We start from the raw sequence: 27,091 nt of genomic DNA on the forward strand, positions 1-27,091 counted from the left end.
ATTGGCTAATTATCTATTAGTCATTGCCATCCTAGAGAAGGCAAAGCAGTAGTCAAAGAAACACTGATTATGTATTTTTCCCCCTGCCTACTCTACTGTAATCTGAAGAGGAATATTTTTTCCTTACTAAGGGATCTGTTATTCTTTTTTTTAAATCTGCTCATGTAAAACAAACAAAATATTATAGTCTTTAATCTAGCAAGGAGGACCGATACTACCTATGCCCTGCTCCTACCCAGTTTCTCAAATGCCGGGTGTGGGCTAAGGGGAGGGGGTGATTGTTAAGTAGACAAGAGCACTTCTACTAATGAATCAAATACTGGAGATAAAGGGGGATGCATATTGTAAAAGTTAACCATTGTCACTTTTAGGTAACTTCTGTTTTTGTCAAGGCAGGCAAGGGCATGTGAACACAATATCATCAGTGATGTCTTCCTGGAAATTTCTTAAATTATGTAAACTATAGTGTGAGGGAGTAGCTACAGTAAAACAACTAGGTATGCAGTAATTGAGATCTAAACTATATAGTTACCGCTTATGAAGTCAGGGATGGATTTATACTGCCTTAGGCCCCTATGCTCAGTAATGGGCAAAGGTTCTCCAAGACTGTCAGTGAAGATTTAGTTGTTGCTTCCATGCTAAATACATATATAGTATTATGTGGAAACTATTAACTGTGAAAACGGTATCACCATGCCATTAAAAAAGGAAGCAAACATTGAAGTCTTGATAATTGTTAAGCTGCTTTGAATGATGTCTCACCGAGGCATTTGCCCTGCCTTTCATTCAATATTTCGGAGTCCTCTCAAACTCGGCTCTTAGCATAAGCATAGTTTACTTTGCAGCAGATCAGACCTTTTATGCATGTACTGCACTGCTGTTTGCTGGGTGAGTGAGAATGGTTTTTATTTTATTTATGCTTTATTGCTCTTATTCATATAATTTATAAATATTCAAAAAACAGTATTATCTTAGGAATGATGGCTGCACTCCATGTCAGAGTTAGCCATTTGCAGATGTAAACATTGGCTATTGGTGATTTGGTCACATTCACATCATGTTGATGTGACACCCCGAATCATGTAAAATGGAAAAACAGATGGTTGATGACAATGACAATGATGATTATGATGACGATGACAACAGCTGCACTGTAGTACCTCCACCAGGAGGTTTCTTATGTTTATTACCTGAGGAAAAAATGGTGGTGCACAGAAAATATCCTGTGTGAGTTTCATATTGATTAAGTGTGCATGTGACACCAAGTATATGAAGGTGCATTAATTGAGTGTGAATGATGAGTGCAACAGGCCAATCCTCTTCATTGGGGATTTCATGAACAAGTACAATGTGAGATATTTAAGTTACATGAGTATCATGTTTTGTTATTGTCAGACAGCTTGGATGCTGATCGCACATGCAATGTATGCTACAAGGAAATTGCATTGCTGTGAAAGCGACGTTATCCATGCTCTTGTATACCGCCTTTGCCCTAATGTAATACAGTACCTTTGTACAGATGGTACTGAAAGAGTTATAGGTAGCATGTTGACTAATCTGGAAAAGTTCATATTTCTTATAACATGTAAAATAAAATTCCATTATAATCAGTAGGACTGCAAGAATGCATTGCGAATATTTTATAGAAATTTATTGGAAAAAAATAGGAAATCACAAAAGGTCATGAAATGTAAGCACATTATACAGTACACCCCCCAAAGAAATGGCTTTTTTGGAGTTACCACTGATACCGCTCCTCAATCTGAGTCTGACTCCTGGCTTTCCTGGACCTGATCTAAAATGTATCCCCTTGTCTGAGAGGGGATTGAGGCATTTCAGTGTGTCATCATACTTTTGATTATGCGGTGGTGGTGCTACGGTAGCGTTGTCGCCTCACAGGAAGACGTTGTCCTATTTGATTCTCAGCTAGAGCGTCTTCTGTGTGGAGACATGCGTGAATGGGCGTACCTTCGTTAAAGGTTGTGTGTCAGAGCTGGCAACTCGGCACGTAAAAATCTACTGCCAATCATTAGCGGACCAGAGTTCCACTGTGGCGACCCCTAACCGGGAAAAGCCGAAAGACACAACAACATCATACTTTTGATTATAGAGATTTTTTTTTTTATTTATATGCCATACCATTAAGTACTTCCATACCCAATGTCCAATTACATATTTTGGCCTACTGTCCTTCTGTATTATATGAGAAATTAAACAAAAAAAGGATTGTGTCCTATCCAACACAGCAGTGACAGAGGCCTGTAGCAGTAACTTCCTCAAGTATTATGATTGAGATAATATGGTACTATCAACAAACACAGATGATTTATACCATTTAGTGTAAATTAGTGGGAAGGTCTAACATTCTGACATCAAAATAATGATGTGATATTCAGCAGGAATAGTACAAGTAACAATATCAGCCTTCGGTATAAAGTTCTGAACATTTTCAGGTAAACATGTTAAATTGTGAGTATATAAGATAAAAATGAAGATTCATGTTGTAGCTGAACCCTTCTGGATGATGCAGGTGTTATCATCCAATTTCTTCTCCATTTTAAAATGGTGATTAAGATATTCAGCAGTTTTTTAAACATTATAAGTGTGTTTTTAGCTTGGCCTCCAATCAGGTAAGTAAAGTGCAGAGAGCACCCCCAGTTCCTCATGAAGGGCTAAGGTTCTTGAGATACCAAAACTGTGTCACTTTTTTTTATTTAAAAAATAAATAAATAAATAAATAAAATTGTTTGTCAAATTAGCCAGACTCTATGTGCTGTGCCCTCTGTAGGCATATTGTAACATCAGCCAACAGGATGTTTTCAAGAAAAGTAGAGAAAGGATATTTATTCTTGCATGTTATTATTTGTGTCAGTTCTGTTAGGCTCAGAAGACAAGACTTTGTCATAATGTTTCTGTCCTACTTCAGACACAGTTTCAGGTTGGTGAGCCCCTTTAACCAACTGACATGTGCTACAGTTTTTACTAAGACCTGGAAATAATCTATATTAGAGGATGGTGAGTTTGGCAGAAGTCCTCCCACAATGCCCTCTGTTTTATATTATTACCAAAAACTGCAGTAATTGCAGGTCAGCAAAAGGAGTGTGCCGAGTTGCATCGGAAGAAGAAATATGATGGCCAGATTGGTATCAGTGAATATTTCATTTTACAGGGTGTCGTGAAACTTTTAGGGTACCATATTTTTCAATTAGTGCATTTGTTTTGGCTGGAAACTGACCATGCATTATCACAATTCCAGATAAAGTCAGACAGTGGGACTGAGTTACTTCAGAGTTTTATTAAGAAGTAAGCAAACAATTCTGAAATATTGTAGTTATTTGTTACTCTGAGCAGGAATGCTTCTTTTGAATTGTCACTTATCATGGACCACTGTTTTTCTAGGTACAAAAATGCTTATAAAATTATTGCTGTTGCGTGCCATTTTGCTTAAAATTTTATATTTCTTAAAACAGGTGAGTAGATTAGTTCAGTATACTGCTTTGTAGGCTAATGTATGGCACATTTACAGGGTGAAAGTAAACTACTGATGTTATAGATTGTTTTACAAAGGAATTTGTAAGACATAAGAAGACACTGGTAAATTACTCCTAGGGTACTTCCTGCCTTAAGCTCCAGTGATGTTTAATTGCTGCAGGTTATTCTTGTAATTTAGAGATAACATTTCCTGTTGTCATTATTGCTGCATGTGTAGTAGATTCATTACTCACTTGATTCATTAAGAGTTTAAGACTTACTGGCTTTATTTTTGTATGTCCCACATTACACATTCGGGAGTAGTTTTTATTACAGTAGGGCCTACAAAATTATTGGAGGGAATTCCATTTTGTTGCAGAGTTAGGGTATACAAGCTTTATAAGTTGCTGTCAATCTTTATAGAATGCACTGGTTAATTAGAAGTTTGTGGAAGCATTGAGCTGCAAGCACAGAGCTAACAGCTGGTAACCAATAACTAGTCATGCTAGAAGAACGGTTGGGCTGGCTGGGAAAATAATAAGACAGGTAGCCCATTCCTTTGAGTGGAATACTGCATAACAAATCATTCTTTGACCAGTTGAAAAAGTCGTTCAGTCTCTGTTCACTGCCTAAACAGTTCACTCACACCTTCCTTCCTTTCTTTGCATATTGACACTTCCCAACTAAGCTCATACACTCAGTTAGTGTCAAACTGGGATGTACCCACTGCCAATCCTCTTAAATCAAGACACTGGCAGGCACCAAATCAAAAGGTGTTTGACATCTGAAATAATGGAAACCACCCGGTGAGTAGAATATTGCAGTAATAGTCTAGCTGTTTATCTAACATTGAAAAATAACCCTCAACATCTCCCCATTGTATGTATGTCACCTCTGTTAAAACCCTGGAAGTACATTCAGTGCCACTGTGGGTTGTGATGTTTAGGTCCTAGAAATAGTCTTCTCTGTAGTAGCATGCTGGTGAAAATCCTTATGTGCAGAAAACTACAGGAACAGCCCAGTTAATAATTTTAAAGTGAAATCAAAAAACGCTTCATCCAGTAACTATATATTCATTCCACCCCCACTAAACTGAGCTCACACTTTTGTGACTCCAGGTGGCTTATTCATCAGTTTCCCATAACTGATATAAAGATTTATTTTTCTGAAATAAGATGACTGTCAACAACCATTGGCTGCATGTCCCCACCTACATCATCAACTGTGAACCCAACCTCCACACACCATCTACCTGCACAGGTATACACACGTAACAAACACACACACCCACACACACACACACACACACACACACACACACACACACACACACACACACGCACACACGCACACACGCACACACGCACACACGCTTGCACATGCCTTCAAAGTGCACAAGAGTGGCAAGGTCATCTTTCTTTCCATCTGGAGACATGTTTTCTTCTCTGGTTGCTCAATGAATCACTATAAAACAACTCAGTGGGAATTCTGTGTTCAGAGTTATGTAATGGGTATTTCAAAAAGTGACTTTATCATGGCCATTTCTTAGCATTTCAGATCCAGTTTTTTTAATATACCATCTAAAAGGCCCTTTCTTACAAACTACATCAGCAATGTGGCCCAGCTTTGTTCAGGAAGGTGATCCAATGTGTGAAATCTGAAATCATGTTTTAGGAAGCAAGTTCTCAATGAAATTGTCGTAGTTTATAGGATGTGGCTTTAAAAGTGACTTTTTAGAAAATTTCATCTCAAACTATAACCACTTGTGCAAGACATAAATCAATTTTACATTTGGTGAACATTTTCTTACCAGTTTTCAATATTTTGATCCAAATGTTTATGGTGATTTTGAATGTGTGTTTGTCTTGAATGATGAGTTTGCCCTGTGACCACCACCTCAGACATCCAGTTTACACTGAAAATGACTTTGCTCTATTTTTTGCCTTTGCCAGCTAGATCATGTATTTCTGTCCAATGCTTTAGTGATCCATTGATTTCAGGATGCATAAACAGTGGAATACACCAAAACACCCCTGTGCAGGATCCCTAGTTTAAGGGAAGGCGTTGGCGTTTTAGTGAGCAAAATTAGAGCTGAACTGCAGATAGGTACCATCTGCAAATAGTAAGGAGTTTCCTTATGGCCACTGTTTTCAAGACTGTTTGTGCACATTGAATGCTAGCTGTCATGTGAGCACTTCTGCATACACAGTGCTATCTTACAGCATGCTTTCTTCAGACAGACTTAAGTGATGCATATCTGTCATTGGACAGCCTTCTTGTCTCCACCATGAGAGGGTCCTGCAGCAGAACTTCCCACTCCCTGTCACTGAGACAGGACAACTGGAAATCAACTACACATCCCTGTCTCTCTGGGTTAGCTTCTCAAGTGATGAGTCTGCTACTCAGTCCCTGCCTGCCACACATCAGGCATGGCCATAAACTCATGACTTGGAAAGTATATCTGACACAGTTGTAATTTAAAATGTTTAATCTTTAGGTGAACATTTTTAAAATTTGCCTACAAAATAACTCTTCAGAATGATATCATTGAGACCTACTTTATGAATCAGGTTACTGTCATTCTGGACTGTTGTTCCAAACAAGACTCAACTCATAATACATAATCAAAAAGTATAGTTTTAAGGTGTGAATTTGAGAACTGTTTTGAAATGTTGGCAGAGTGTGGAAAATATTTTAATTTGGAAAATGTTCAGCCCTCACTTTTCCAGTTTTCAACATTTTGAGTCAAACACATCAGCATCTGTTTGCTGGAACCCACCTTGTGAACCATGTGTCTTTTCTTCTGTAGTTTGTTTTAAATTACATGTTACTTAACTGCCAGAACAATAACAGTTGTACCATGAAACCTCAAACGACAGAAAGCAGCTGAACTACATCAGCAGACATGTTGTTGTTGTTGTGTCTTTCGGCTTTTCCCAGTTAGGGGTCGCCACAGCAGAACTCTGGTCCGCTAATAATTGATAGTTGATTTTTACGTGCCGAGTTACCAGCCCTGATGCACAGCCTTCAACGAAGGTATGCCCAATCGCTCATGTCTTCACGCAGAAGACGCTCTAGCTGAGAATCGAACCGGACAGCGTCTTACTGTGAGGCGACAACATTACCGCAGCACCACCACCGCGGAGTTCTGAACTGCATCAACAGACATAAATTACCAAAATGTTTGCAAATGCAAAAAGTCAAGCTAAAAGCATTTTATTTGCAGTAGGGTAGGCTCTACAGCACCTCCCATTGGGGTCAAGCTCTGCACCCCATACCAACTCTGTGATTGCACAAACATGAAGAAGGGAGAAGTCTCTATAAACAAAGGAATCTCTGTGGGTGTGCAGATAGAAACTACATTGGCATGATTAACAGTGGCAAATAGTCATCAGCATTTTGAACCCCATTGTTTTGCGACTTGGGCACCTGGTGCACAGGAACGTAAAAAAAAAAAAAAAAAAAAAATAATAAGATTCCTTAAGATGAATGTTGTGAAAATTACAATCTCTCCCCAGGAGATACCCCCACGGGTATATCTTGCAGCGGGTACTGCTGCTGTGGAACAGGCTCCCCATCCACATGAAACAAAGTTTGTCCCTTGTTCATTTTCAAGCAAGCTTAGATCTGTGGATGGGAGATAGAAAATTTAACCCATTACTAACCCCTGTGCTACTAATGTACAGAGACAGCTCCTAAATGTTTTATCCTATACATGGGTCCCCTCAAATTATCTATGGTATGATCTCCATTTATTCTCATTAAGGATAATAGGTTCATAGGTTCATAGGTTAGTACTAGGCTAACTGCCCTTGCGAGCCATTTTAAGCCTAGTCAATTATCCCTTGTGAGACTTGAACCCTGTACCTTGTGTTTGTAAGGCAAACACCTTAACCATTAGGCCACCCTCCCAACCCCCAATAATTATCCAACATGGGATGGGTAAGGCCAGTCTATAACCAAATGAGATAGGTTGGTTTACATACAAAAAGTGAAACTGACTAGGCTTAAAATGGGCTGCAAGGACAGCTAGCCTAGTACTTACTTATAAAATTATGAAAGTTTATTTACACATCCTGAATCTCCAAGTGTCTGTGTCAAATGAGGTCACCATTTTCCAGAGAGAGTTCTTATCTCAGTGAAAAATGTCCTGTGATGTGACGTTTACAGATCTAGATTATCTTGACAGTGGTAAGCAGATTGAAAATGACTGGGAAGTCCATTAGATAAGAAAAATATTCTAATGAGCAGCGTTTCACAAGGAAAAGACAGAAGGTTGCACATGACAATTCAATGTAAATTAAATGTGGTTGTAAATCCCTTATGTCAATATTGCTAAACTTGGAAAGCTGTCATGAGTTTGGGGAACTTTTGCTAGAAGTTGTGTTTTCACCCCTTTCTGTCCATCTAGGGTTCTGTTTTACTGCAGTAACCCTGAGAAATTTGGTAATGTGGTTACTGTGGTTATTAGTATATGACTTTACTCCCCCTGGGACTTCATTTTTTAAGCTGTTCACAGTAAATTTGTACAGATTCATCCCTTGGCATAATATTTGTACTCATCCTCAAGTGATAACCTTTTTAAATGGTATTTAAAAACATAATAAGATAGAATATTTTAGATAGCAAGCAGTGTGCTCAGGAATTTATATTCTAGTTGGAAATACGGTAATAGTACCATCTGGGTAATAAAATTAGCTTCTCAGTGGAACTCAGTTCAAAGAGTTGTTGTAGGTTTGCTGCTGCTGTTAGTAGGACAGAAGAGGGAAAGCTAATAATATGTTATTTAGTCATTTGTCTTTACTAAACACCAACATTTCTTCATAATTTGTGCAGTCTGAGGTTACTAGCTGCACAGCCACTTTCCAGCTGAGCTCTTTTTGCCAATATTAGCTCAATGTTAAGAAGTTATGCGGTTTTACACACGATTCTGTCTTGCTTCATTATGTAATAGTGACGACATTCTCCTGACCATTAATAGTTCATTGGCACAATTTACAGGTATGTCATGCTAGAATAGTATCAAAGACCAGAGTGTATGGCTAGAGAAGGTACTTTGCTTATTATGCCTCTCCCATCACTGTAGAACACTTCAGGAATAGCACTGACATAAAGTCGGTATGCATTAATGCCAAATTAAGAGTCACCATCATCACTGCAAACTTTGTGTCTGTGCATGTGTATGTGTGTGCATATGTGTGTGTGTGTGTGTGTGTGTGTGTGTGTGTGTGTGTGTAGTTTTTTTGCAAAGATATTTTCTTTTGACTGTCAAACATTGTTACCTGTAAGACTGATAAATTAAAGGAAACATTTAAATACATTACCTATTTATTTGTTATGAGTATGGTCTCCCATTATCAAGACTGCAATGTTGCTCTAATACTACATGAACAACAGATTGCTGAAAATAAAATATGTAGATTTGTTTTGCTGATAGACACCTGTACATCACTATAGCCTTCTTAAGGGTTTTGACTTGTTTCTTGTTAACAACAGAGACACTGTTTCTCAGTTATTTCCTTTTCAAAATCCTTAAATGGGGTTAGTGCCCTACTTTAAAACACAAGAGACAATGTGGATAACAGCCTCGCTTTTATCAAATACCATTTTAAAACTTAAAAAAAATACAGAAATTGAGTAGGCTTAAAATGGCCTCAAAGGCAGCTAACCCTAGTACTTTCTCATGAACCTTTGAGCCTATGAAAACTTCAGTAGATGAACGAGCATTTTCCAAACTGGACACCTCTGTTTGACACAGTCTCCCATATCTTCCAAATGAGGCATCCAGCAACTGTTACAGAGATAATGGTTAATTTGCACATACAGTAAATGTGTACTGAATTCATTTGTATACTACTGTTGTTTTTATTTTTTCTTCTGCACTGCTGAAGTCTGTTTTTGTTTATATTTTTCTTTTACACTTAACAGATTGTAACATTGTATGTACTTTTTGTTGTATTTAGTGCAGCCTTGTTACTTTCTTCATCAGTATGCCATTTGGGTATTTGAACAAGAGTCCTCTTAAATTTGTATCTGTATGCTAAGAGCACCTGAAATATGTACCACATTATATAGGCTATATGTTATCCTAATGATGAATAATAAACAGTGCACTGATATCACTTTTTTTTTCACTTTGTTGCCTTTGTGGTTCAGATCATGGCTAAAAAGGGTCTGCCGACCACTTCACTTACTTGGTTATGAAATGTGTATATTTATTTATGCACATGCACATACTTGTGTACAGATGTTTATCACTCCCGCTCTCATGACTCAGACGTACAGTATCACAAGGCATATTAATTTGGGCTTTTGTCACTGTCAGAAATGCTGGATTAACTAGAAATACAAAAACAAACAAACAAAATAACTTGTAAGCCTGCTTGCTGCCTGAGAGTTCCTGAAAAATGACAAGATGCTCTGAATAATGAAACCAGGTAAGGGGAGAGGTATGGTGTTTTTTGAATCAACAGAATATTCTAACATAATGTCTGGTGTGTTATATGACACTGAAACCTATTCACCTGTATTGAGTAACAAAATAAATATATCTTACCAAAGAATTGACTCTTATTTATTAGATCAGAGAATAAGTCCTGAATTATAGAACACCCTTAAAGTAAAGAACCCTACAATTCCAATTATATTCAGCACCCCCAAAATCCAAAGGAATGTGAACCATCCTCCATTTTGAGCCATAGTGGCTGCCCAGGGGGTCAAAAACTTGCCCCTTGGCAGTTATTATGGATAGGTGGCTAACACCAATATATAAAGAAGTTCCACATTTGATTATAGAGTCTTGGAATTTTTTTGGAGATTAAATGCTGAAATATGGGATCAGGAACTTATCTTTCTTACAATAGATGTCATGGACTTATTTATGGTCATCCCAAGGAAGCAAGGATTAGAGAGGCCTTTTATAACAGTATTGTCCAGTATACCTCATTTTCAATTGATAAGATCAGTTTAATTTTAGAACATATGAGTATGGCCTAGAAAACAACTTTATTTACTTTGAAGGTGAAATCTTTAAACAGAACCGAGGAGTAGCTGTGGGGGCCTCTTGTGCCCCCATTTTTGCAAGTCTTGTTTTACTGAACTGGGAGAACAGTTTTGTGTTTAATTCTGAGTTCTTTACTAACATATGAATGTATGTAAGGTTGTTGGATGATATATTTGTTCTTTGAAGTGGGTCTGAAATACAGATACCTAAGTTAATTGAGTATTTGAATAACACTTCTAACTATCTAAAATTTACTTATGTTAGGAAGGATGAGCTTAATTATCTTGACACTGTCATTTCTTACAATGACAGAGGATTTAAATCTCAAGTATCATGTCTCAATTTTTCTAGTTGCCACCCCCTAGTCCAAAATAAAAGTTTGGAGAAAGAACAGTGTATACATATAGCAGGGATGACCTCCCAGAGTGAAGATTTAGGGGGAGAGCTTGACAATGTGGTTAATATGTTTTTAAATAGTGGTTATCCTAGCTCCTTGGTAAAAAGTATTAGACATCAAGTAGAAGGTGAATGGGGTGCTAGATATAAGCCATTATTGGGTATTAAGTTACCCTCTAATATCCAGACCCCACTAGCAAACAAATATGAAAAAGCAATAGTAGTTCAATATAGTTCTCAGTCAGTTGAAATTAAGAAGATTATTCAAATAAACTGGAAAATTTTTAAGGTTAGTTCTAATATGCCTAATCACCTAGGGGGAGAGCCCCTATTCATTCACAAGATTGTTTGAAGGAGGGTCAAATAGTCAGGGATTCGAACATGAAAAGAAAGGCACTATAAAGTGTGGTATATGCAATCAGTGCTCATTTATTCTTGAAAAGAAAAGTCTGGTTTTAGAAAACTGTGGTCACTCTGTATTTCTGCAAAGGCAATTGTCGTTCAAAACTAATGGTGTATCTTGCTACATGTACAGGATGCCCTGCATTTTATGTAGAGAAAAGTGAGTGCAGCCTTTGTAAAATAATACACGAACACTGTTATGATATTTCTACGCACAATGAAAATAATGCTTTATTTAAGCATTCAACTACTTGTTTGTCTTTTTCACAGTTTACATTTGCAATTTTGGATCAATTCACTTTAAACCCTGAGGTGGGGATGTTAAAACAGCATTAGAGAGTAATGGACTTAGATGGCAACTTAAGCTACGTGCCATGTATTATCCTGGAATTAATGATTGCGCATCTATTCAGCCTATTTTGATGTTGAGAATAGCTAAACTACAGTAAAAATTCACTTAAATAGTGATTTTTAAAGTATATTTTTTAAGTTTCTATAAGTCTTGCATTGATTTAAGTCCTGTTTGAATTTTAATTTGTTTAGTCATTGTATTAAAGTTGTATTTTATGTCTTTAAATCTTACAAGCAGTTAGTTAAACTAAAAACCATATAAATTGCAGTGTGTAGTATTATGGGACATTCTGATGAAGTCCTGCTTGTGTGAGGATAAATGTCCTTTTTTATACTTTATATCTTGTTTGGGAATTTCCTTGGACTCTGGCTCTAGTGTTATTTTATTTTAAGATTTGGTTTTACTGGAACAGTAACGTGTGTTTTTAAATTAAACGGTTGAAAAATATTAATTGTTGCTGATGTATAAATTTGAGGTATTGATCAGCTGTAGACCTATATGAATAGTTATTTGTTTTATAATTGATTTATTTATTGTTTTAAAACTAACTAAAAATTAATTAAAAAAAGTTTGGTATTCAACAATTCTTATGAGTTCACACCTCATTTGCATCTTCAGTGTGCCCACAGGGCTGAATCTGCACTAAAAGGTAACCATGTAGCTAGGGAATTTGAAAGTGTGGAGACTGTTTTCAGTCATGCTTATTCCTCCACTTGTGAGAATGTAGGTATATGTAGACTTTGGACTGCTTTTTCTTTAGTGGGTATTTTAGTTGCACTGGGCAGGTTATTTTATAAACTGCATAAGTATATATTACAGATGTCAGTCATATCAGATATTGAGGCCATTGCTGGACAACCATACCTCTCAACCATACAAATTCCTCCGAATCTACTGTTTTTTAGGGTACAATAATGGGGTGGCACAAATTCCCAGTGGTGCCTTCAGTTCCCGATTTCTTTTAACCTTGAGCACTGGAGTGTCATACATGCTTATATTTAAGTAACAATGCCATTTACTCTGTTAAAGGTACAATATAATCAACATAGATCAAGTTCAAGCCTCTACAAACATTCAGGGCTTGTGTGTAAAGCTTGACTTGCCTCAGTTCCTCTTACCAAAGTGTGAAAAGTCAACAGCAATCAAAGCATTCTTTACCTCTTCAAGTTGATCAGAAGAAATCCATGCAAGAGAAAACTCGCTGACACCCTTCGAGTTAATGGAGCTATTTGTGTACTTCAGGTCAGCCTTGTAGAGTTGTTAAAATGCCCATTAATGCTAGCAAATGGATGTTGAGGCTGAGAGTACTTAAAGTCATACGTGTTGACAATTAGAAGCTGATTTACAACAATCACATAAAACAAACAACTTAAGTAACACTTTTCCAATGTATTAATTGCCCACAAAAAAATCGTACTTTGGCCTTTATATTGATGTGACAATAATACCAACCCAGCTCCTCAGCAGTACTACTTTCTCTGCTTAAGTATTAAATACTCAAAAAATAAGATTGGTTCTAAGTATGCAAAATCTGAGTATAAGTAGATGAAGACAGAAGGGACCATGCAAGTGAGATAAAGTAAATTCCCCATTACCCTAAAGATAAATATGGGTCACTTTGTAATGATTTACTGTGCTGCAGAAAAGCAAGAGACATTATATAAGTAATACAGCTCAACTTCATGGAGCTAACACAGGCAGACTTGGTATCAGAAGCATCATACTATTTTTACTACAGTCCCAATACACGGCTTTAAATTCTTTTGGGGCAAGCCAGATTTTACTTGAAATAAATATTCAGAGTGCAAGTCAAAACTTTCTATAGAGTCTCCATTGGTTGCAAACCAACAGAAACTTGTTTCTGCAAACACAACACGATTTGCACAATGTACTACAACAGTTTTCAATTTCTACTGCAGCCAAGATCATTGCTTAAAATTTTAAGATTGAAAAGCTCCAGTAATTTTCTCACCTGGCCTGAAGTATCCATGCTTATATTGTGTAGGAAAGACAACCTAACAATACACAGCAACAAATAGCAGACCGTACCATGTGGGAGATAAGAGAATAACTTTTATTCAGCTGGCGTGATGTTTTATGCGTTGCAAAACCATAACTCTCCAAATTGTGGGAGGTGAACTTACTGAATCAATTTTTTTTCTCTCTCTTGTAATTTCAGATTTTGGGATAAATCTGTTTAGAATAAAATAATCAAATAATAATGCCAGACATTACATTTAAGCACATCAATCTTATTCATCGTAAAATGTGTGCTAATGTAAGTAGTATTGATATATCAACTTTCTTAGCTCATATCATAAACATTTTTAAAAGTGTTCCTGAGTTGAAACTAAGGATAACACTGTCCCTCTTTATGCAAGACAGTTCCTGAGTTTGGCATAATGGTTAAGGTCTTTCTTCAAAGACACAAAAGTAGTTTTGATTCTGACCTTGGGTTATTGACTAGACTGAAAATGGCCCTTCAGGGCAGTTAGTCTGGTATTCACCTATGAACCTATAAGCTGTGCTCTGTAAAAAAAAAAAAAAAAAAAAACAGCAAATGTCCTGGGATTTTAGGACAAAAATATTTCCTAAGCTTTCTCTAATTGCATAAAATACTTAATATGTATCTGACACACGATAATATGATTATGGTGGAATATAAGCAAGCTTTTTATTTGGCAAAAAAATGAAGTATGGCCCTTTGCACTTATTGTGGGAATGGTTTGTACTGTAAACTCAGATTTTCCCTAGAAAACATCCCATTTTGGGTATGTGTAAAAGTGGCAATCTTATTTTTGATTTTGTCTGTAGGTTTTGGTGGCCAAAGCAGTCATGTTTAGGCAAATGTAAAGAATGCTGGTCCACATGCATTTTATTTGAGCACTCTGTATACAGTCTGTATATTGTATGCTTACTAATTTAAGCATTTCCATATTAAACAATATCTGCAGACTTAGTTTCCATAATACAGTTTGTAAGAGGTATTGCCACTTGAATCCCCACCAAGTTCTTAAGTGGGAATTGGTTGGGGTACCCTTACAGACTTTCAGCAGGTGGCAAAAAGTTGTGGACTATAGCTTTAAAAGGGGGGTATTAACCTTATGGATACACATGCCATGGTCAGTTTCATTTTTAGGAGTTGCAGATCTTGAAAATTCATTGTTCATCTTTTCTCATGTTTCATTGCTATGCTATTCTGAAAAGCTTTTGGGATTGCTGGATGTGACAAATAATATGAAAGAAATATTTTTCACCATGATATATGACTACATTACCAGAGTCACAAGAAGTACTACTTCACTAAGTTGTTGTCATGTTTTTTTCTATCATAGACATTTGTAATTAATATTTCATGATTAAAATATATTTCCTATCATATTTTTGCAAAACTACTGAACCTTTAGTTTTTCAAGTTAATGCTAGCCTGTGTATTCATTTAAGTGATGAATCCACTTCCACTACAGTCATCAGTATATCTCAGAGGGCAAGGTAATTTGTAGAAAATGGAAGCTATGGATCCTTGGCATTAATGAAGGAAAGTATTTGCCTTAGCTGTGGTATCCTAGTGAATTAATCCAGGTTTTAAGTGCTACGTTCATTAGTATTCTTTGGTTAAAATTATTTTTTGTTTTATATAGGGGCTTTGCTGTTACTACATTGCTAAAGTGTTTCTGCTGTCTGATTTACTGTTCAGAGACCACTTGTCCCACTACATTAATGATGGAGGCAATTCATTTTATTTTTTATAAAAGAAAATTGTATTCTACTTTTATACAAGTTTGAAGTTTGATACAAGCTCAAATGTTAATGTAAATAAAACACTATTGTTCTGGCAATATTTTGAGTTTTTTGTCTTTTCTTCAATTTGCATTTGAATGTTGGTATCCCACAATTATGTTTGGGTGGGTGGGGTTACATAATTATGTATGCATATTTTATGTTAATCAGCATCCACATTTTTGGCCAGTTGTACCTACTTTTCTTGGGCCTTTGTTCAGATTTTTGATGTTTCCAGATTGAGAGGTATATGGACTACACACACACACACACACACACACACACACACACACACACACACTAGTGCACTACTTAGGTACATTTACAAGTATGTTTCTATGACAGGTTCCACACTTACTTTGATGGTCCTGGAGTAACAGCTTTTGTCATTCAGAGCTAATGCTGTCTGATGCTAGAAGTACACAGCCATTACATGCAGAAGTAAAGGTTGTGAGCATTGCCTGGCATCAAGTTTACTCCTTGTATGTGAATAGGATAAAAGGCATACCAATTAGGTGATCATCATGTTCACTATCCACTACCTGATGGCCAGGGAGAGGGCATATTGTAAATGCCTACATCTACTTACACCCACAGCAGCTGGGGTTTCCTCCTCTAACTTCTCAACTGCATGTGGATGTGGTGACCCTGCCAATGGTGGTGGAATGTGGATTCCTACCCTTTGGTGTTTCTGCTGCAGCTGTTTTCACAGGTTGACATTGTGTAGGATAACACAGACTGCAGAAATTTCAGCCCAAGTACTGGGATTGTACTGCAGGCTCCCCCCTCCCACCGATGTACCTAGGTACTGAAACCATGACTTCAGTAGCCCAAACACACGTCCCATGAAGTCTCTTGTTTGAGTGTGTGCCTCAGTATAGTGTTCCTCAGTGGGTGGATGTGTCTTTCTGATGGGTGTCATCAGCCATGGTTCCAGTGCATGGCATGCTCCCCTCAGTAAATGGCCTTGTGGGATATCACCCCTGGAAAACCACTGGTAGAGCTGTGAGGTGTGCCAGATATGGGAGTCATGGTAACTGCTGCAGTTGCCAGCACAGACATTCAGGATGATTCCACTAGCATTACATATGACCTGGCAGTTTAAGGAGTGGGACCCCTTTCTGTTGATGTTGACCCTTCACTGTTCTGGGGTGGTGATTTAATCTGAATGTGAGTGCAGTTTGTCGCACCCAATACTTCAGAGAAGTGTGCTACAGTGTAGAACTCTTGCATAGTTCTAGCTCTCTCCTTGAGGATATGGTGGAAATATATAGTCATTGGCATGTTGGAACATAGCATTCAGGAATGGTGTAGAATCTTGGATGCTGATTCCTTTGACCTCCCCAGAATGTCCCATGTGGTTCTCTGAAAAAGTTACGTAGGTAAAATTCTAAATGCTACACATTCCGTAGTCTCCACAGGTATTAGTTCTCCTCAGTTTGCCCTTGGTCTCAGCTGAGAAAGACAAAGGTTGCAGAGTTCCTGGAGTGTGTCTCTATTCATCCTGTAACACTCTAGTATTTCCATTTCATGCAAACCATGAAAAGTTAAAATCCTTTTCCTCCTTGTCTGAGGTCTATCAGCAACAGCAACAGCAACATAGACTTAAGCCTGTTGCACATACATATGAACAATGGCAGCAACATCCCCTAATATTCTTTCTTTCCTGTGTAGTTTCTGTGGCTGTATTCCAAATGTTTTGGAGTACAGGGCAGATGGCTACAAGAAATGCACATGGTTACTTTATGGCTTGCTGAATAGCTCCACCATCTTGGACTGGTTGATTAGCATATAATTCAGCTGCTATGCCCTAATTAGTATTCCATAAAGTTTACGTGGTTTGCGCAGCTCTACACTTTGTGTGGATTCTTTTACCAAATACAAATCACCACACAATCCATGACGTAAACACAGTGTGACCGAACTGTGCAGAATGTATTGAATCAAGCCAGTTGCTGAGAATAGTAATCATGGATCAGTGTAGGTTTTAGAAAGTAGGCAAACATTTGACAATATTAATAAAACCCTTATGATTTAAAAGAATGCACTGGACAGTAATAAAATATTAATGTTAATAGGATTGAATGTAAACAAATTGACAGAGTGAATTGAGAATTTATAAAGAAGTCTCTTGCAGTGGTGAACCAGTTTAGCTCATCGTCTTATATGTCACACAGCCAGTCTTGACTTGCTCAGTGTACTATTAACTCATGAAGAAGAGGGGTCCTGTACTCTACCAGTCTCTTACGTATAGAAACATTGATAATATGCTGGAATATAAAGGGATAAGAGTGTGGACTCTAACTGAGAATTGTGCAGCATCCTGCAATCTTTGTCTTTATTCTCTTAGATTTCACTTGCACCCTTTTTGTGCAAGTGAACTGTTCATTTAACCAGACCAAAACTCATCCTTGGAAAGAGTAGCATCTACCTAGTTCTATTTCCTGTTTAGAATGAATAAATAAGTACATATATGACAATATGGTTCTGGTGACAAACTACTGACCAGTACTAGGTACACTGACTGGGAAACCCTGTATCACATATAATCACTGGATGGCTGTAACTCACCTAGCACATGAACAGAATGTGAACCATACATCCCCCCTGATGTGGAGGGATGCAGTTTCTGAATTCTATGTAAAGTGTTCATTTTGAATTGCTGGGCTATAATCTCCTAAGGGCTTTAATCTGTTAGTCCGCCATGGCCATTTCTTGCCATAGCTCACCTATTCAATAGTCATTGCCACCCAAGGAGAACTCAGTGGTTGTATATAGTGCCTAGGTGAATAAAAGAACCCCTCCTTTAATCACCGATGTCAATTGCTAGACTAATTTATTTGATTATGCACATACACAGCTTAAAGTACGTTTTATACCTACTCGGTCAAACAGTTACACACTCTTAATTTTATGCACTCAAATCAACAAATCATCATGGGCAGTAGTAGTCACATGACCAGTCAGCAGTGCAGCAAACACATGGATTGGTATATCAGATACTACACATTTGGGTCCATAGTCCACCTGTTACTCAAGTGTACCTTAAACAATGTGTGGCAAAATTCAGCAGCTCCATTAATTCATAATGTGTAATGTGTCAAAAAATTAACTTGTGATCTATACTCTATTTATTTAAATTTGGTTACTGGGGTGGAATGCTGATCAAGTAATGACCAGTTTAATGCTCAGCCTGGGTTGCATCTTAATGTAACAAAACAATGTACAGTATACAAATAACACTGGTTTTCATTTATGAATAAGCATAGACAATCTGAAAAAATAATGTATACACAGAAGATATAATAACCCTAACATATGTACAGTTACATGATTGGAATAGAAAATGGTGAATAGAATCAAAGTAGGAGAAGTAGAAGTGATGGAGATATGGGTAGTAGCTGCTAGATTAGGAAAACTAATAGAGACCTGTATGATGAAAGAGGAGAATTGGATTGCATGCAGTGGGTTCAGAGCAGTAATGGTGAGGTAAGCTGAATTACAGTTTAAGATGAGTGAGTTAAGCAGGTGGATCAGGAATATAGGAGGTAAAGGTACTGCCACTTGGAGATATCAGTTTGTGACATGTCTTCCAGATGGGAAGATACTCTTCCCATTTTGAATGGTTATAAATGAAAAGCATGTTCATTAATAAATTTGACATTGAAAGTAAAGCATGCTGATACATGGAAGAACAGTAGTATTTCCAAATGTGAAAAAAAAAAAAAAAAAAAACAAGTTTGATATAAAATGTAATGCAGCACAAACTACTGTTGAACTGTAACAAAACTGTCATGTTCCACATTTAGGTTATATGAGCCGCTGGGATATTATGTTTAATAGCATTGTTATATAAAGCCAATCCCCTTTCTTTTTTCCTGATATAAATGACTGCAGAATGTGTGCAGGCACACTAATTAAGACTTGTCTGTTTCTTTTAACAGTGAGAATTACTTGGTGAGATGGGGAAGTAAAGGTTTTCCAAAGGAAATAGATATGCTGAACAATTTAAAAGTGGTTTTCACAGTGAGTATCAAACTTTTCTATGCATGTATTTTCATTTGACGTCTGTTCTTATAATGTGCTACCAAAAATGTACTTAACATCCGCAGTTTTCTGTATTTCCTTCTACTTTTAAGCAGTTTTGTTTGTTATAGCAAGCAAATTAAACAAGTAACTGTTTTTTATTTTTATTTGATTTAGTCTGGCAGTCTGCATGACTCTTCCCTCCTCAGTGGTTTTGGGATGTAAGACATTAAAAATAAATGTTCTTGAGGATAAGAGGGAGGTACAGGCAGTGAGGTAGACATGTGATCAACACTGCAGAACCAGCAAAGCTGGAGAGGTAGGACTTTCAAAAAGAGATGTGCAGAAGCATTAAGACTGCAGTACAGAGGATTATGATTGGGTCTCTGGTTAATGCCAAGTTATTATGAATTTAAGACATGCAGATCTCATATGAATGTCATTAGGTCAACACTAGGCTAACAACCAGAAGGGTCTTTTTAAGCCTAGCCGAGTTCTGATACCCTTGATAAGTGTAAGCATGGGCCTGGGAGATGAACCATTTACAGGTTACCTGTTTGCATCAGAGACATAGGTGCCAAACCAGAGATGAATTTTCGTTTTCCCATCCAGTTGTCCAAATTGCACTTGAATTGGATTAGGGAGGAACTCTGTTTCACACGGAGGAGGAGCCTGTTCCATAGACGGGGTAGTCTCTGGGATACATACAGTGTAATACTGTGTTTCTCTCAGATGAAATATAATCATGTATGACATAGTGAGGCTTGTCTTGCAAGCACTTAAATTATTCAGTTTTGCACAGTTACATTCCATGTTTCGCCATCTGCTGTAGTTGAACATGTGTTGAGAGACTAAAATTCAAATTCTGCTCTTGGTGCAGCAAACATCGTCCAGCATTGAAAGTGACTGACTGCCTGACACAGTGCACCTGCTTCATGTGAGGAAGGTACCTGAAAGTAAATACAAAAGCAGACTGTAATAAATGTACACTCATACGTTGTACAAGTTCTGCAGCTCTGCCTACCTTACTGATAGGTATTTTTTCTCTGATATCCTTTTCTTAAAGGCCTTTGAAGCTGCCAAACATAATGAATTGAATGCATATGCTCTAGATCTCCCTTCAAAGCTGGTTTAAAATGGGATGGGATGGAGGGTGGTGAACAGTCAGCATGGTATAAAAAGAGCCTCCATCCAGTTCACATTTTTTAAACATGGTAAATCACCTATGCTTAACATGCCAATTAGTATCCCAAGGTACCTGTGCTTACATCTGTATATCCTCTCATATTTAGTCTGTTTTTCTATCCCAAGGTATCTGTATGTATAACCATGTATTTTCTCCTTTTTGGTCTATATTCCACTTCAGTAAACATAGCCAGTTCTCTTGGAAACAGCCAGCTAACTAATGTTAGCCTAATGGGTTGCATTCAGAAAGTCCTGCAGAATGCCAGCAGATAATCCAGCCGAGAAAAATGCACATATCTCAATAACCCCATCTCATATTAGCTTTAAAACTACATACCTAACTGACCACATCTTTTCAGTCCCTTTGGGCTGTCTTCTGGACCAGTCTTCTAACATTTTTTTTATGTTGGTACCCTTTAACCCAATGATTCTCTTTAGTATTTTGTATACAAGTCACTTTCCACACAATTAGCTTAGAACTAAACCAACATTATTGTCTGATTTTGACTCAAAGATGGTCTGAAACTGAACAAGGGAATAAATGTGTCTGGTACCGACTTCAAGAATAAACCATATTATAAGTCATCTTCGACCTTCTTTTTTCTCATTTTCTACATAGAGGTTGGAGTGTTGTATTAACCGCTGCCATCTTTCTAAATTCAGTGCCATTGTCCTACCTTCTTCATTGGTCATGCCTAAGTATCACAGGTCGTATCTCATGTAAACCAGCCATCTCTTTGTTGGACATCCTCATTTCTTCTTGCCTTCTTCCTGCCTCTCTCAAATCTTCTTCACCAGATTGTATTCTACTTTCCTGCACATGTGCCTGAACAGCAATCAAAACTACTTTGTCTTCTACTCTGATGTCCTTCTTTCTTCATCTATCCCACAGTGTGCATCATTCCACTCATTTTATGAACTTCATCTTCATCACCTTTAGGTTCCTCAACTGCTGTGCCTTCACTGTCCAAGTTTCTATACCATACAGTAGTACTGGTCACACCACTGTTTTGTACACCCTTACATTTTAGCTTCTTTGGCATTCTTCTGTCACACACTACCCTTAACACTGTGCCAGTTGGCTGCAGCCTCTCTGATTCTAGCTTTGACCTTGTCAGTCACATTTCCTTTCTCCTCAACCATCCCTTACACATATTTGAAACTGTTAGCCTGTTTCACCTTTTTCCTTCTGTTTCAGTTTTCAGTTTCTTCTGATTACCCCATTTGCTACCATGGCACCTCTCTTGTCTGTACTCAGTTTCATCACATGTGCCTTCAGTTTTGCATTCCATTCCTCTGTCATTTGCTGAAGTTCTTTTTCAGAATTTGCTTATAGTGCCACATCATCTGCATATATTGGCTCTGCTAATCTGTCCCCTTCGATTTATTTGCTAAAATGTCAAAAACTGTGTGCTCAGAGATGAACCGTGATGCACACTCAACCCCACTGGAAACCCATCTGTAATTCTGAATGCTGTTTATACTTTTGTCACCGAGTCCTTATACATAGCCCGTATTAATTATACTGGCGTTTCTGTAACGTTGAACCATCACAGGACTACCCAAATCAGATTTCTTGGGACCTCATCATATGCTTTCTTCATGTCTTGGAATCCCCTGTTCAGCTCTTTCCTCAGCTCCAACTTCTTTTCATCTGTCTGTCTCATTGTAAACAGTGGGTTGGATATGCTGAATCCTGATCTGAATCCAAACTGCTCATCTCCCATCTTACTTACTACTACTGTGAGGATTCAGCAATCCCCTCTCCAAATTTTCATGCAGTGTGCCAGGAGATTGTTACCTTTATACTGCCCACAGTTGTGAATGTCCCCTTTGTTACTGTACACTGGCACTAGTATTAGTATGCTTGTTCTCCAGTCATCTGGTATGTGCCTTTTTCTCCATACTGTGAGTACCCTCTCTAGCCATTTCTCCCCTAACTCACCCAACATTTTTATCATGTCTGCTGTGACCTAATCTGAGCCTGCTGCTTTCCCCAACTTAATTTTTATTAGTGCTTTTCTTACTTTATCTTCCTCATATTTCAGTGTAAGTTGTGTCTGGGTCAGTGCAGCTTCTGTTTTTTTTTTCATTCAGAAGCTGCTGCAAGTATTCCTTTTATCTGTCTTTGGTGTCCCATGGGCTGGTGAGCAGGTTGTTGTCATCCCTTGTAAAGGCTGTGTGATGATTACCTTGTTTATTTTCTTGTCTTTGTTTTTAAACCAGATACTGTGTCTTTGTGCTATCTGCTGATCACTTTCCAGAAGCTAGTAGATTGCCTCCTGTGCCTTGTTTTTTTTCTGCTGAGACGTCTCTCTTAGCTCATTTGTTAGTCAACAAATATTCTTTCATAGCCTGGTCTGTCTTTTCTGTCTTTCACTTTTTTCAACAACTCTTTCTTTCCACATGGCATTCCACCACCACCTTTCTTTAAATACCTTATTTGCATATCTGTTCTATAGTTCTCACCCATGTTGTTGTGAGACTCTTCAATTCACATTTTTCCTTTTCTGCCTGAGGTACTAGAGCCCTAAGTATTTCCTTGAACTGTTATGCTTTCACTCCAGTCAACTTACAGATCTTCAGCCTAGTCTATGTTGACCTTAGATCCTTCTCTGACAAATGCTTATAGCGGATTGTGGCCAACACTGGTTTATGCTGTGGGATGACTGTTTCACTAAGGATAACTTTTCAGACCTGATGCTGTCCCAAATGTCCTTTCCTCAATTGGAGGAAGGCTGCTGGAGTTGCAGGTTGGCCACTCTTGCATGTGATCTTGTGATTGCCTCTGTTGCTAAAACATGTGTTGGTCACCATCAAGCCATTTGCCAAACAGATTTCTAGAATGGTTCCTCTTTCATTATTTCTGTTGCCTCACCTGTGGAACACAGGCAGTCCTTATATCCTGTTCTGTCTGTCCTGATATGACCACTGAGTTCACCTGTTATCAACATCAACTCATATTCTTCTGCTTTATCTAGTAGCTCCTGGAACTGCTGCCTGAATGCAATATTTTCCTTGCTATCACAACCTTGCTGTGGTGCATAGGCTGAGATTACAAATACTACCCTAGTTTTACACTGCAGTCTGATTGCCATGAATATATCACTAATTCTGCTGGCACCTATCACTGATTCTAAAGAGTATCCCTCACCACAGTTTCCACACCATCACTAGTCTGTCCTGAATAACAGATTTTGTGTCCCATGCTGCACTGCCCTTCTTTCTTGTCTCCTGGATACACAGGATGTCCTGCATCTATCATCATAGGTTTGGAAGCACTTACATTTTATAAGTGCGAATAACCCAGAGGCAAGCAGAACATTTGCATATTACCTTCCATCCATCATGGACAAGGGTCCATCTCATCCACTTCCAGTTCATCAGACTTGTGAGCTTCTTCAAAGCAGTCATTGCTGCCTGCCCAGCCTGTCTTACTGCTTCCTTCAGCTTAGCTTTAGTTACTTCATCTTTTCTTTTGGCAGTCTTACAACGCCTTCCTCATTTCATTTCTTTGTCAAAAGTGATAACCACATTAGGCAGTGCTGGTGGTGTAAGGGGATAAAGTCCTGACTACATTTCACATAATTTGAATTTTATATAGTAGTTTTCTTGGTTACAGGGTGGATCAGTTGTGCCTTACTGGAGGGGAGGGGTGAAGCCGATCACACTGCCAGTATCCCTTGGAGGATGGGTGGTGACACAGAGGAGCAGCCTGGGGTCTCGAGTTATGCTTACCAAGTGACCAGTGAATGGTGGTCTTCAAAATATGTGGAAGCATACATTCAGAAAGGTAGGGCATTGTAGGTTCAGTGTTGAAGTGGTTTGCTTGTCCCCCCTCAGGGGGTGTGGTTAGGTCATTCGGAAATGCTTTCATTGCCAAGATGTCAGAAGAACACAAAGCACTTTCATGGTTACTTGAATTATTACTCCCCCCTCCTCCCATACAGCTCTCAACTCAGCTGTGTGTCTAATTCCTGGAGAAGAAGAATGAATAGACACTGTACATGTGAAAGCAGGCTTAATGCTCAACCGCAATGGGGCAAGAATAACAAAAAAATGATAAACACATACACAGCCACTCTGTTTTATTAACTGCTGGTAGCATGACTAAAGGCCTGATGTGTCTTTGGAAAGGAATGTCAATTCTTCTGAGATGTAGTCTTATTCAACCCAATAAACAGGATGTTATACAAGTAGTACTCTATAACTTTCATATCTGTTTGTTGCATTGTCCTTACTGTAAAAAAGATAAAAACATTTTGAATATTGTTTATGCTGCCACACAACCAATGAATGTACATTTGTCAATGTCCTTACCCTCAAATTTAATAATGAACAATACCTTATTATCTGAATGAATAGGCATCAGTGAACTACTGCCTTTATGTTAGCATTTGATAACAGAACTTCTCCTTTTCTAAACTGCTGTTCCCAAAGCATCATCAGGAGATTTTTAACTAATGAGTCTTCATCCATTAAATCACCATTCAGTATTGCCTATTTCAGAGAAGATAAATGTTTTTTGAGTTTGAATTATCTTCACATTATCTCGAGTACCAAACAAATAAGTGATTTTTTTCATCTAAGTATATGCCGGTGATGGGAATGGCCTGTGCGTCCTACCCACTTTTACAGTGGCAATTTCACACTATGTTTAGTCCTTACTTTGCTGTCTTCAAATGTGACGTCCTATAACTGATTGTTATACACAGTTTGAAACATCATAGAAAATTCTGTTGTCAAGTCTTTATTAACAGCTTCGTGGGATACATTCCTTTACAAAAGACCATTGTGCCTGTTATGACTGGGGTAGGGAATCTTCTCATATTAAATCAAACGCATAAATGAAAAGTGTGTGTGTGTGTGTGTGTGTGTGTGTGTGTGTGTGTGTGTGTGTGTGTGTGTGTGTGTGTGTGTGTGTCTGTGTGTGTACACCCTAATGTCAGATATGCATACATAAAAAAAACAGTTCAGACAAATATCACCCACAGTTATACCCAGGACACTTCAATAAACTGTCCTCCCCGGTAGGCTGAAGATTTAAGTTTTATCTTCTGCTTTCAAATTGACCTTGCCATACAGGAAAATTACGTTTGTGTAGTGCATACCTCCTCGAGCCTCAGTAATCTGAAATAGTAACACATCCAACCTTGCCCATGTCCACTAGCCCAGATAAATGCATTTGCTCAAGTTAATATAAATATACCCACATACTTAGAAACCATGTAAGTTACCTTCTGATAACACTCTGGCATATATGGAGAAGCATGCCTTCTTATTTTCCTCATATTTTTTTAAGTAAAAATCATATTTGCTAATCATTTTTGTCAACCTTCTCCTTCTTTCTGACTCCTTCCCAGGGTGTGTTCAGCAGGGAAATTACATCCACATATACTTCTTTTATAGTTTCCTGTCTTATCTTTTTATTCAGCTGGGAACTGACAGGTTCAGCAGTTGCACATGAAGTTTGGACCCTCACACTATCAATTGCACTGTTGTCCTATTTCGTACCACTGAATTTGACTGCTCTGAATGACTTCTGATAGCCAGTGATATTGCTGTTTTGTTGAAGCAGCTGCTATGATGTTTTAGTTTGTTTTACTTTACCTTACCTCAGTACTTTTAGTCTAAGCAGCCGCGGTGGTGCTGCAGTTAGCATTGCCTCCTCACAGAAAGAGGTTCTCTGGTTCGATCCTTGGCTGGGGTGCCTTCTGTGCGGAGTCTGTATGTCCTCCCTGTGGTCGCGTGGGTTTCCTCCGGGTGCTCCAGTTTCCTCACACATCCCAAAGACATGCTGTAGGTGGATTGGACACTCTAAATTGGCCCTAGGCGTGAGTGTGTGCCTTCTGTGGAAGGCTGGGCGTCAGGCTGGCAACGCAACACTGTAAAAACTCCACTGCCAATCATGAGTGGACAGGTGATCCGCTGTGGTGACCCCTAACCAGGAAAAGCTGAAAGAAGAAGAAGAAGAAGAAAAATACTTGTTTGGTAGATCTCATAGACTGTTTATCTCTTCCTTGTCCAGACAGCTTATATGATTATATTCTTCCACCATAATCGCATCCCCACACATCTGACTCCCTCTGTGTCCTCTGTGTCTCCTGACATAATGGATCTAATCTGTGTCATCTCTGGGTCTTATCCTTTACAACCATATTGTTTTCGACATGATTAGTAAGCCTGTGTCCTTCACCTATCCCTTTAAAGATATATAACCAATCACTGTTGTACATTTTGTCTCTGGTTCCTTTTAAAATTAGGCTGGTTCCATCTCCCTCCTCTTCCCACACCTGAATATGATCTCATCTTCTTCACATACTTTGGGTCAGTCTGACCTATGTGGAACAGTTATTCTGCATTTCTTGCTGATTCAGCCTGATGTTTACTTGGCTTTCGTACCTTTGGCCTGACAGGTTGTTTACAAGACTGGAACATACTCCCAAACCAGCTATGACCTTTGGAATAGAGCCCTG

The 27,091-nt window shown here is 38.2% G+C and overlaps 1 protein-coding gene across 1 annotated transcript in view; it reads left to right on the forward strand.

Moving 5' to 3' along the window:
- DOCK2 (dedicator of cytokinesis 2) overlaps positions 1-27,091 on the forward strand; it is a 4,134,711-nt gene that overhangs the window by 559,455 nt on the left and 3,548,165 nt on the right. Inside the window, exon 9 of the mRNA XM_044069535.1 lies at positions 19,349-19,430. Within this exon, the coding sequence (XP_043925470.1) occupies positions 19,349-19,430 (82 nt within the window). The remainder of the gene's footprint in view (positions 1-19,348; positions 19,431-27,091) is intronic.

Source organism: Protopterus annectens, chromosome 4.part0, assembly GCF_019279795.1.
Source record: "Protopterus annectens isolate FY-2018-M chromosome 4.part0, PAN1.0, whole genome shotgun sequence".
Classification (NCBI taxonomy): Eukaryota; Metazoa; Chordata; order Ceratodontiformes; family Protopteridae; genus Protopterus; species Protopterus annectens.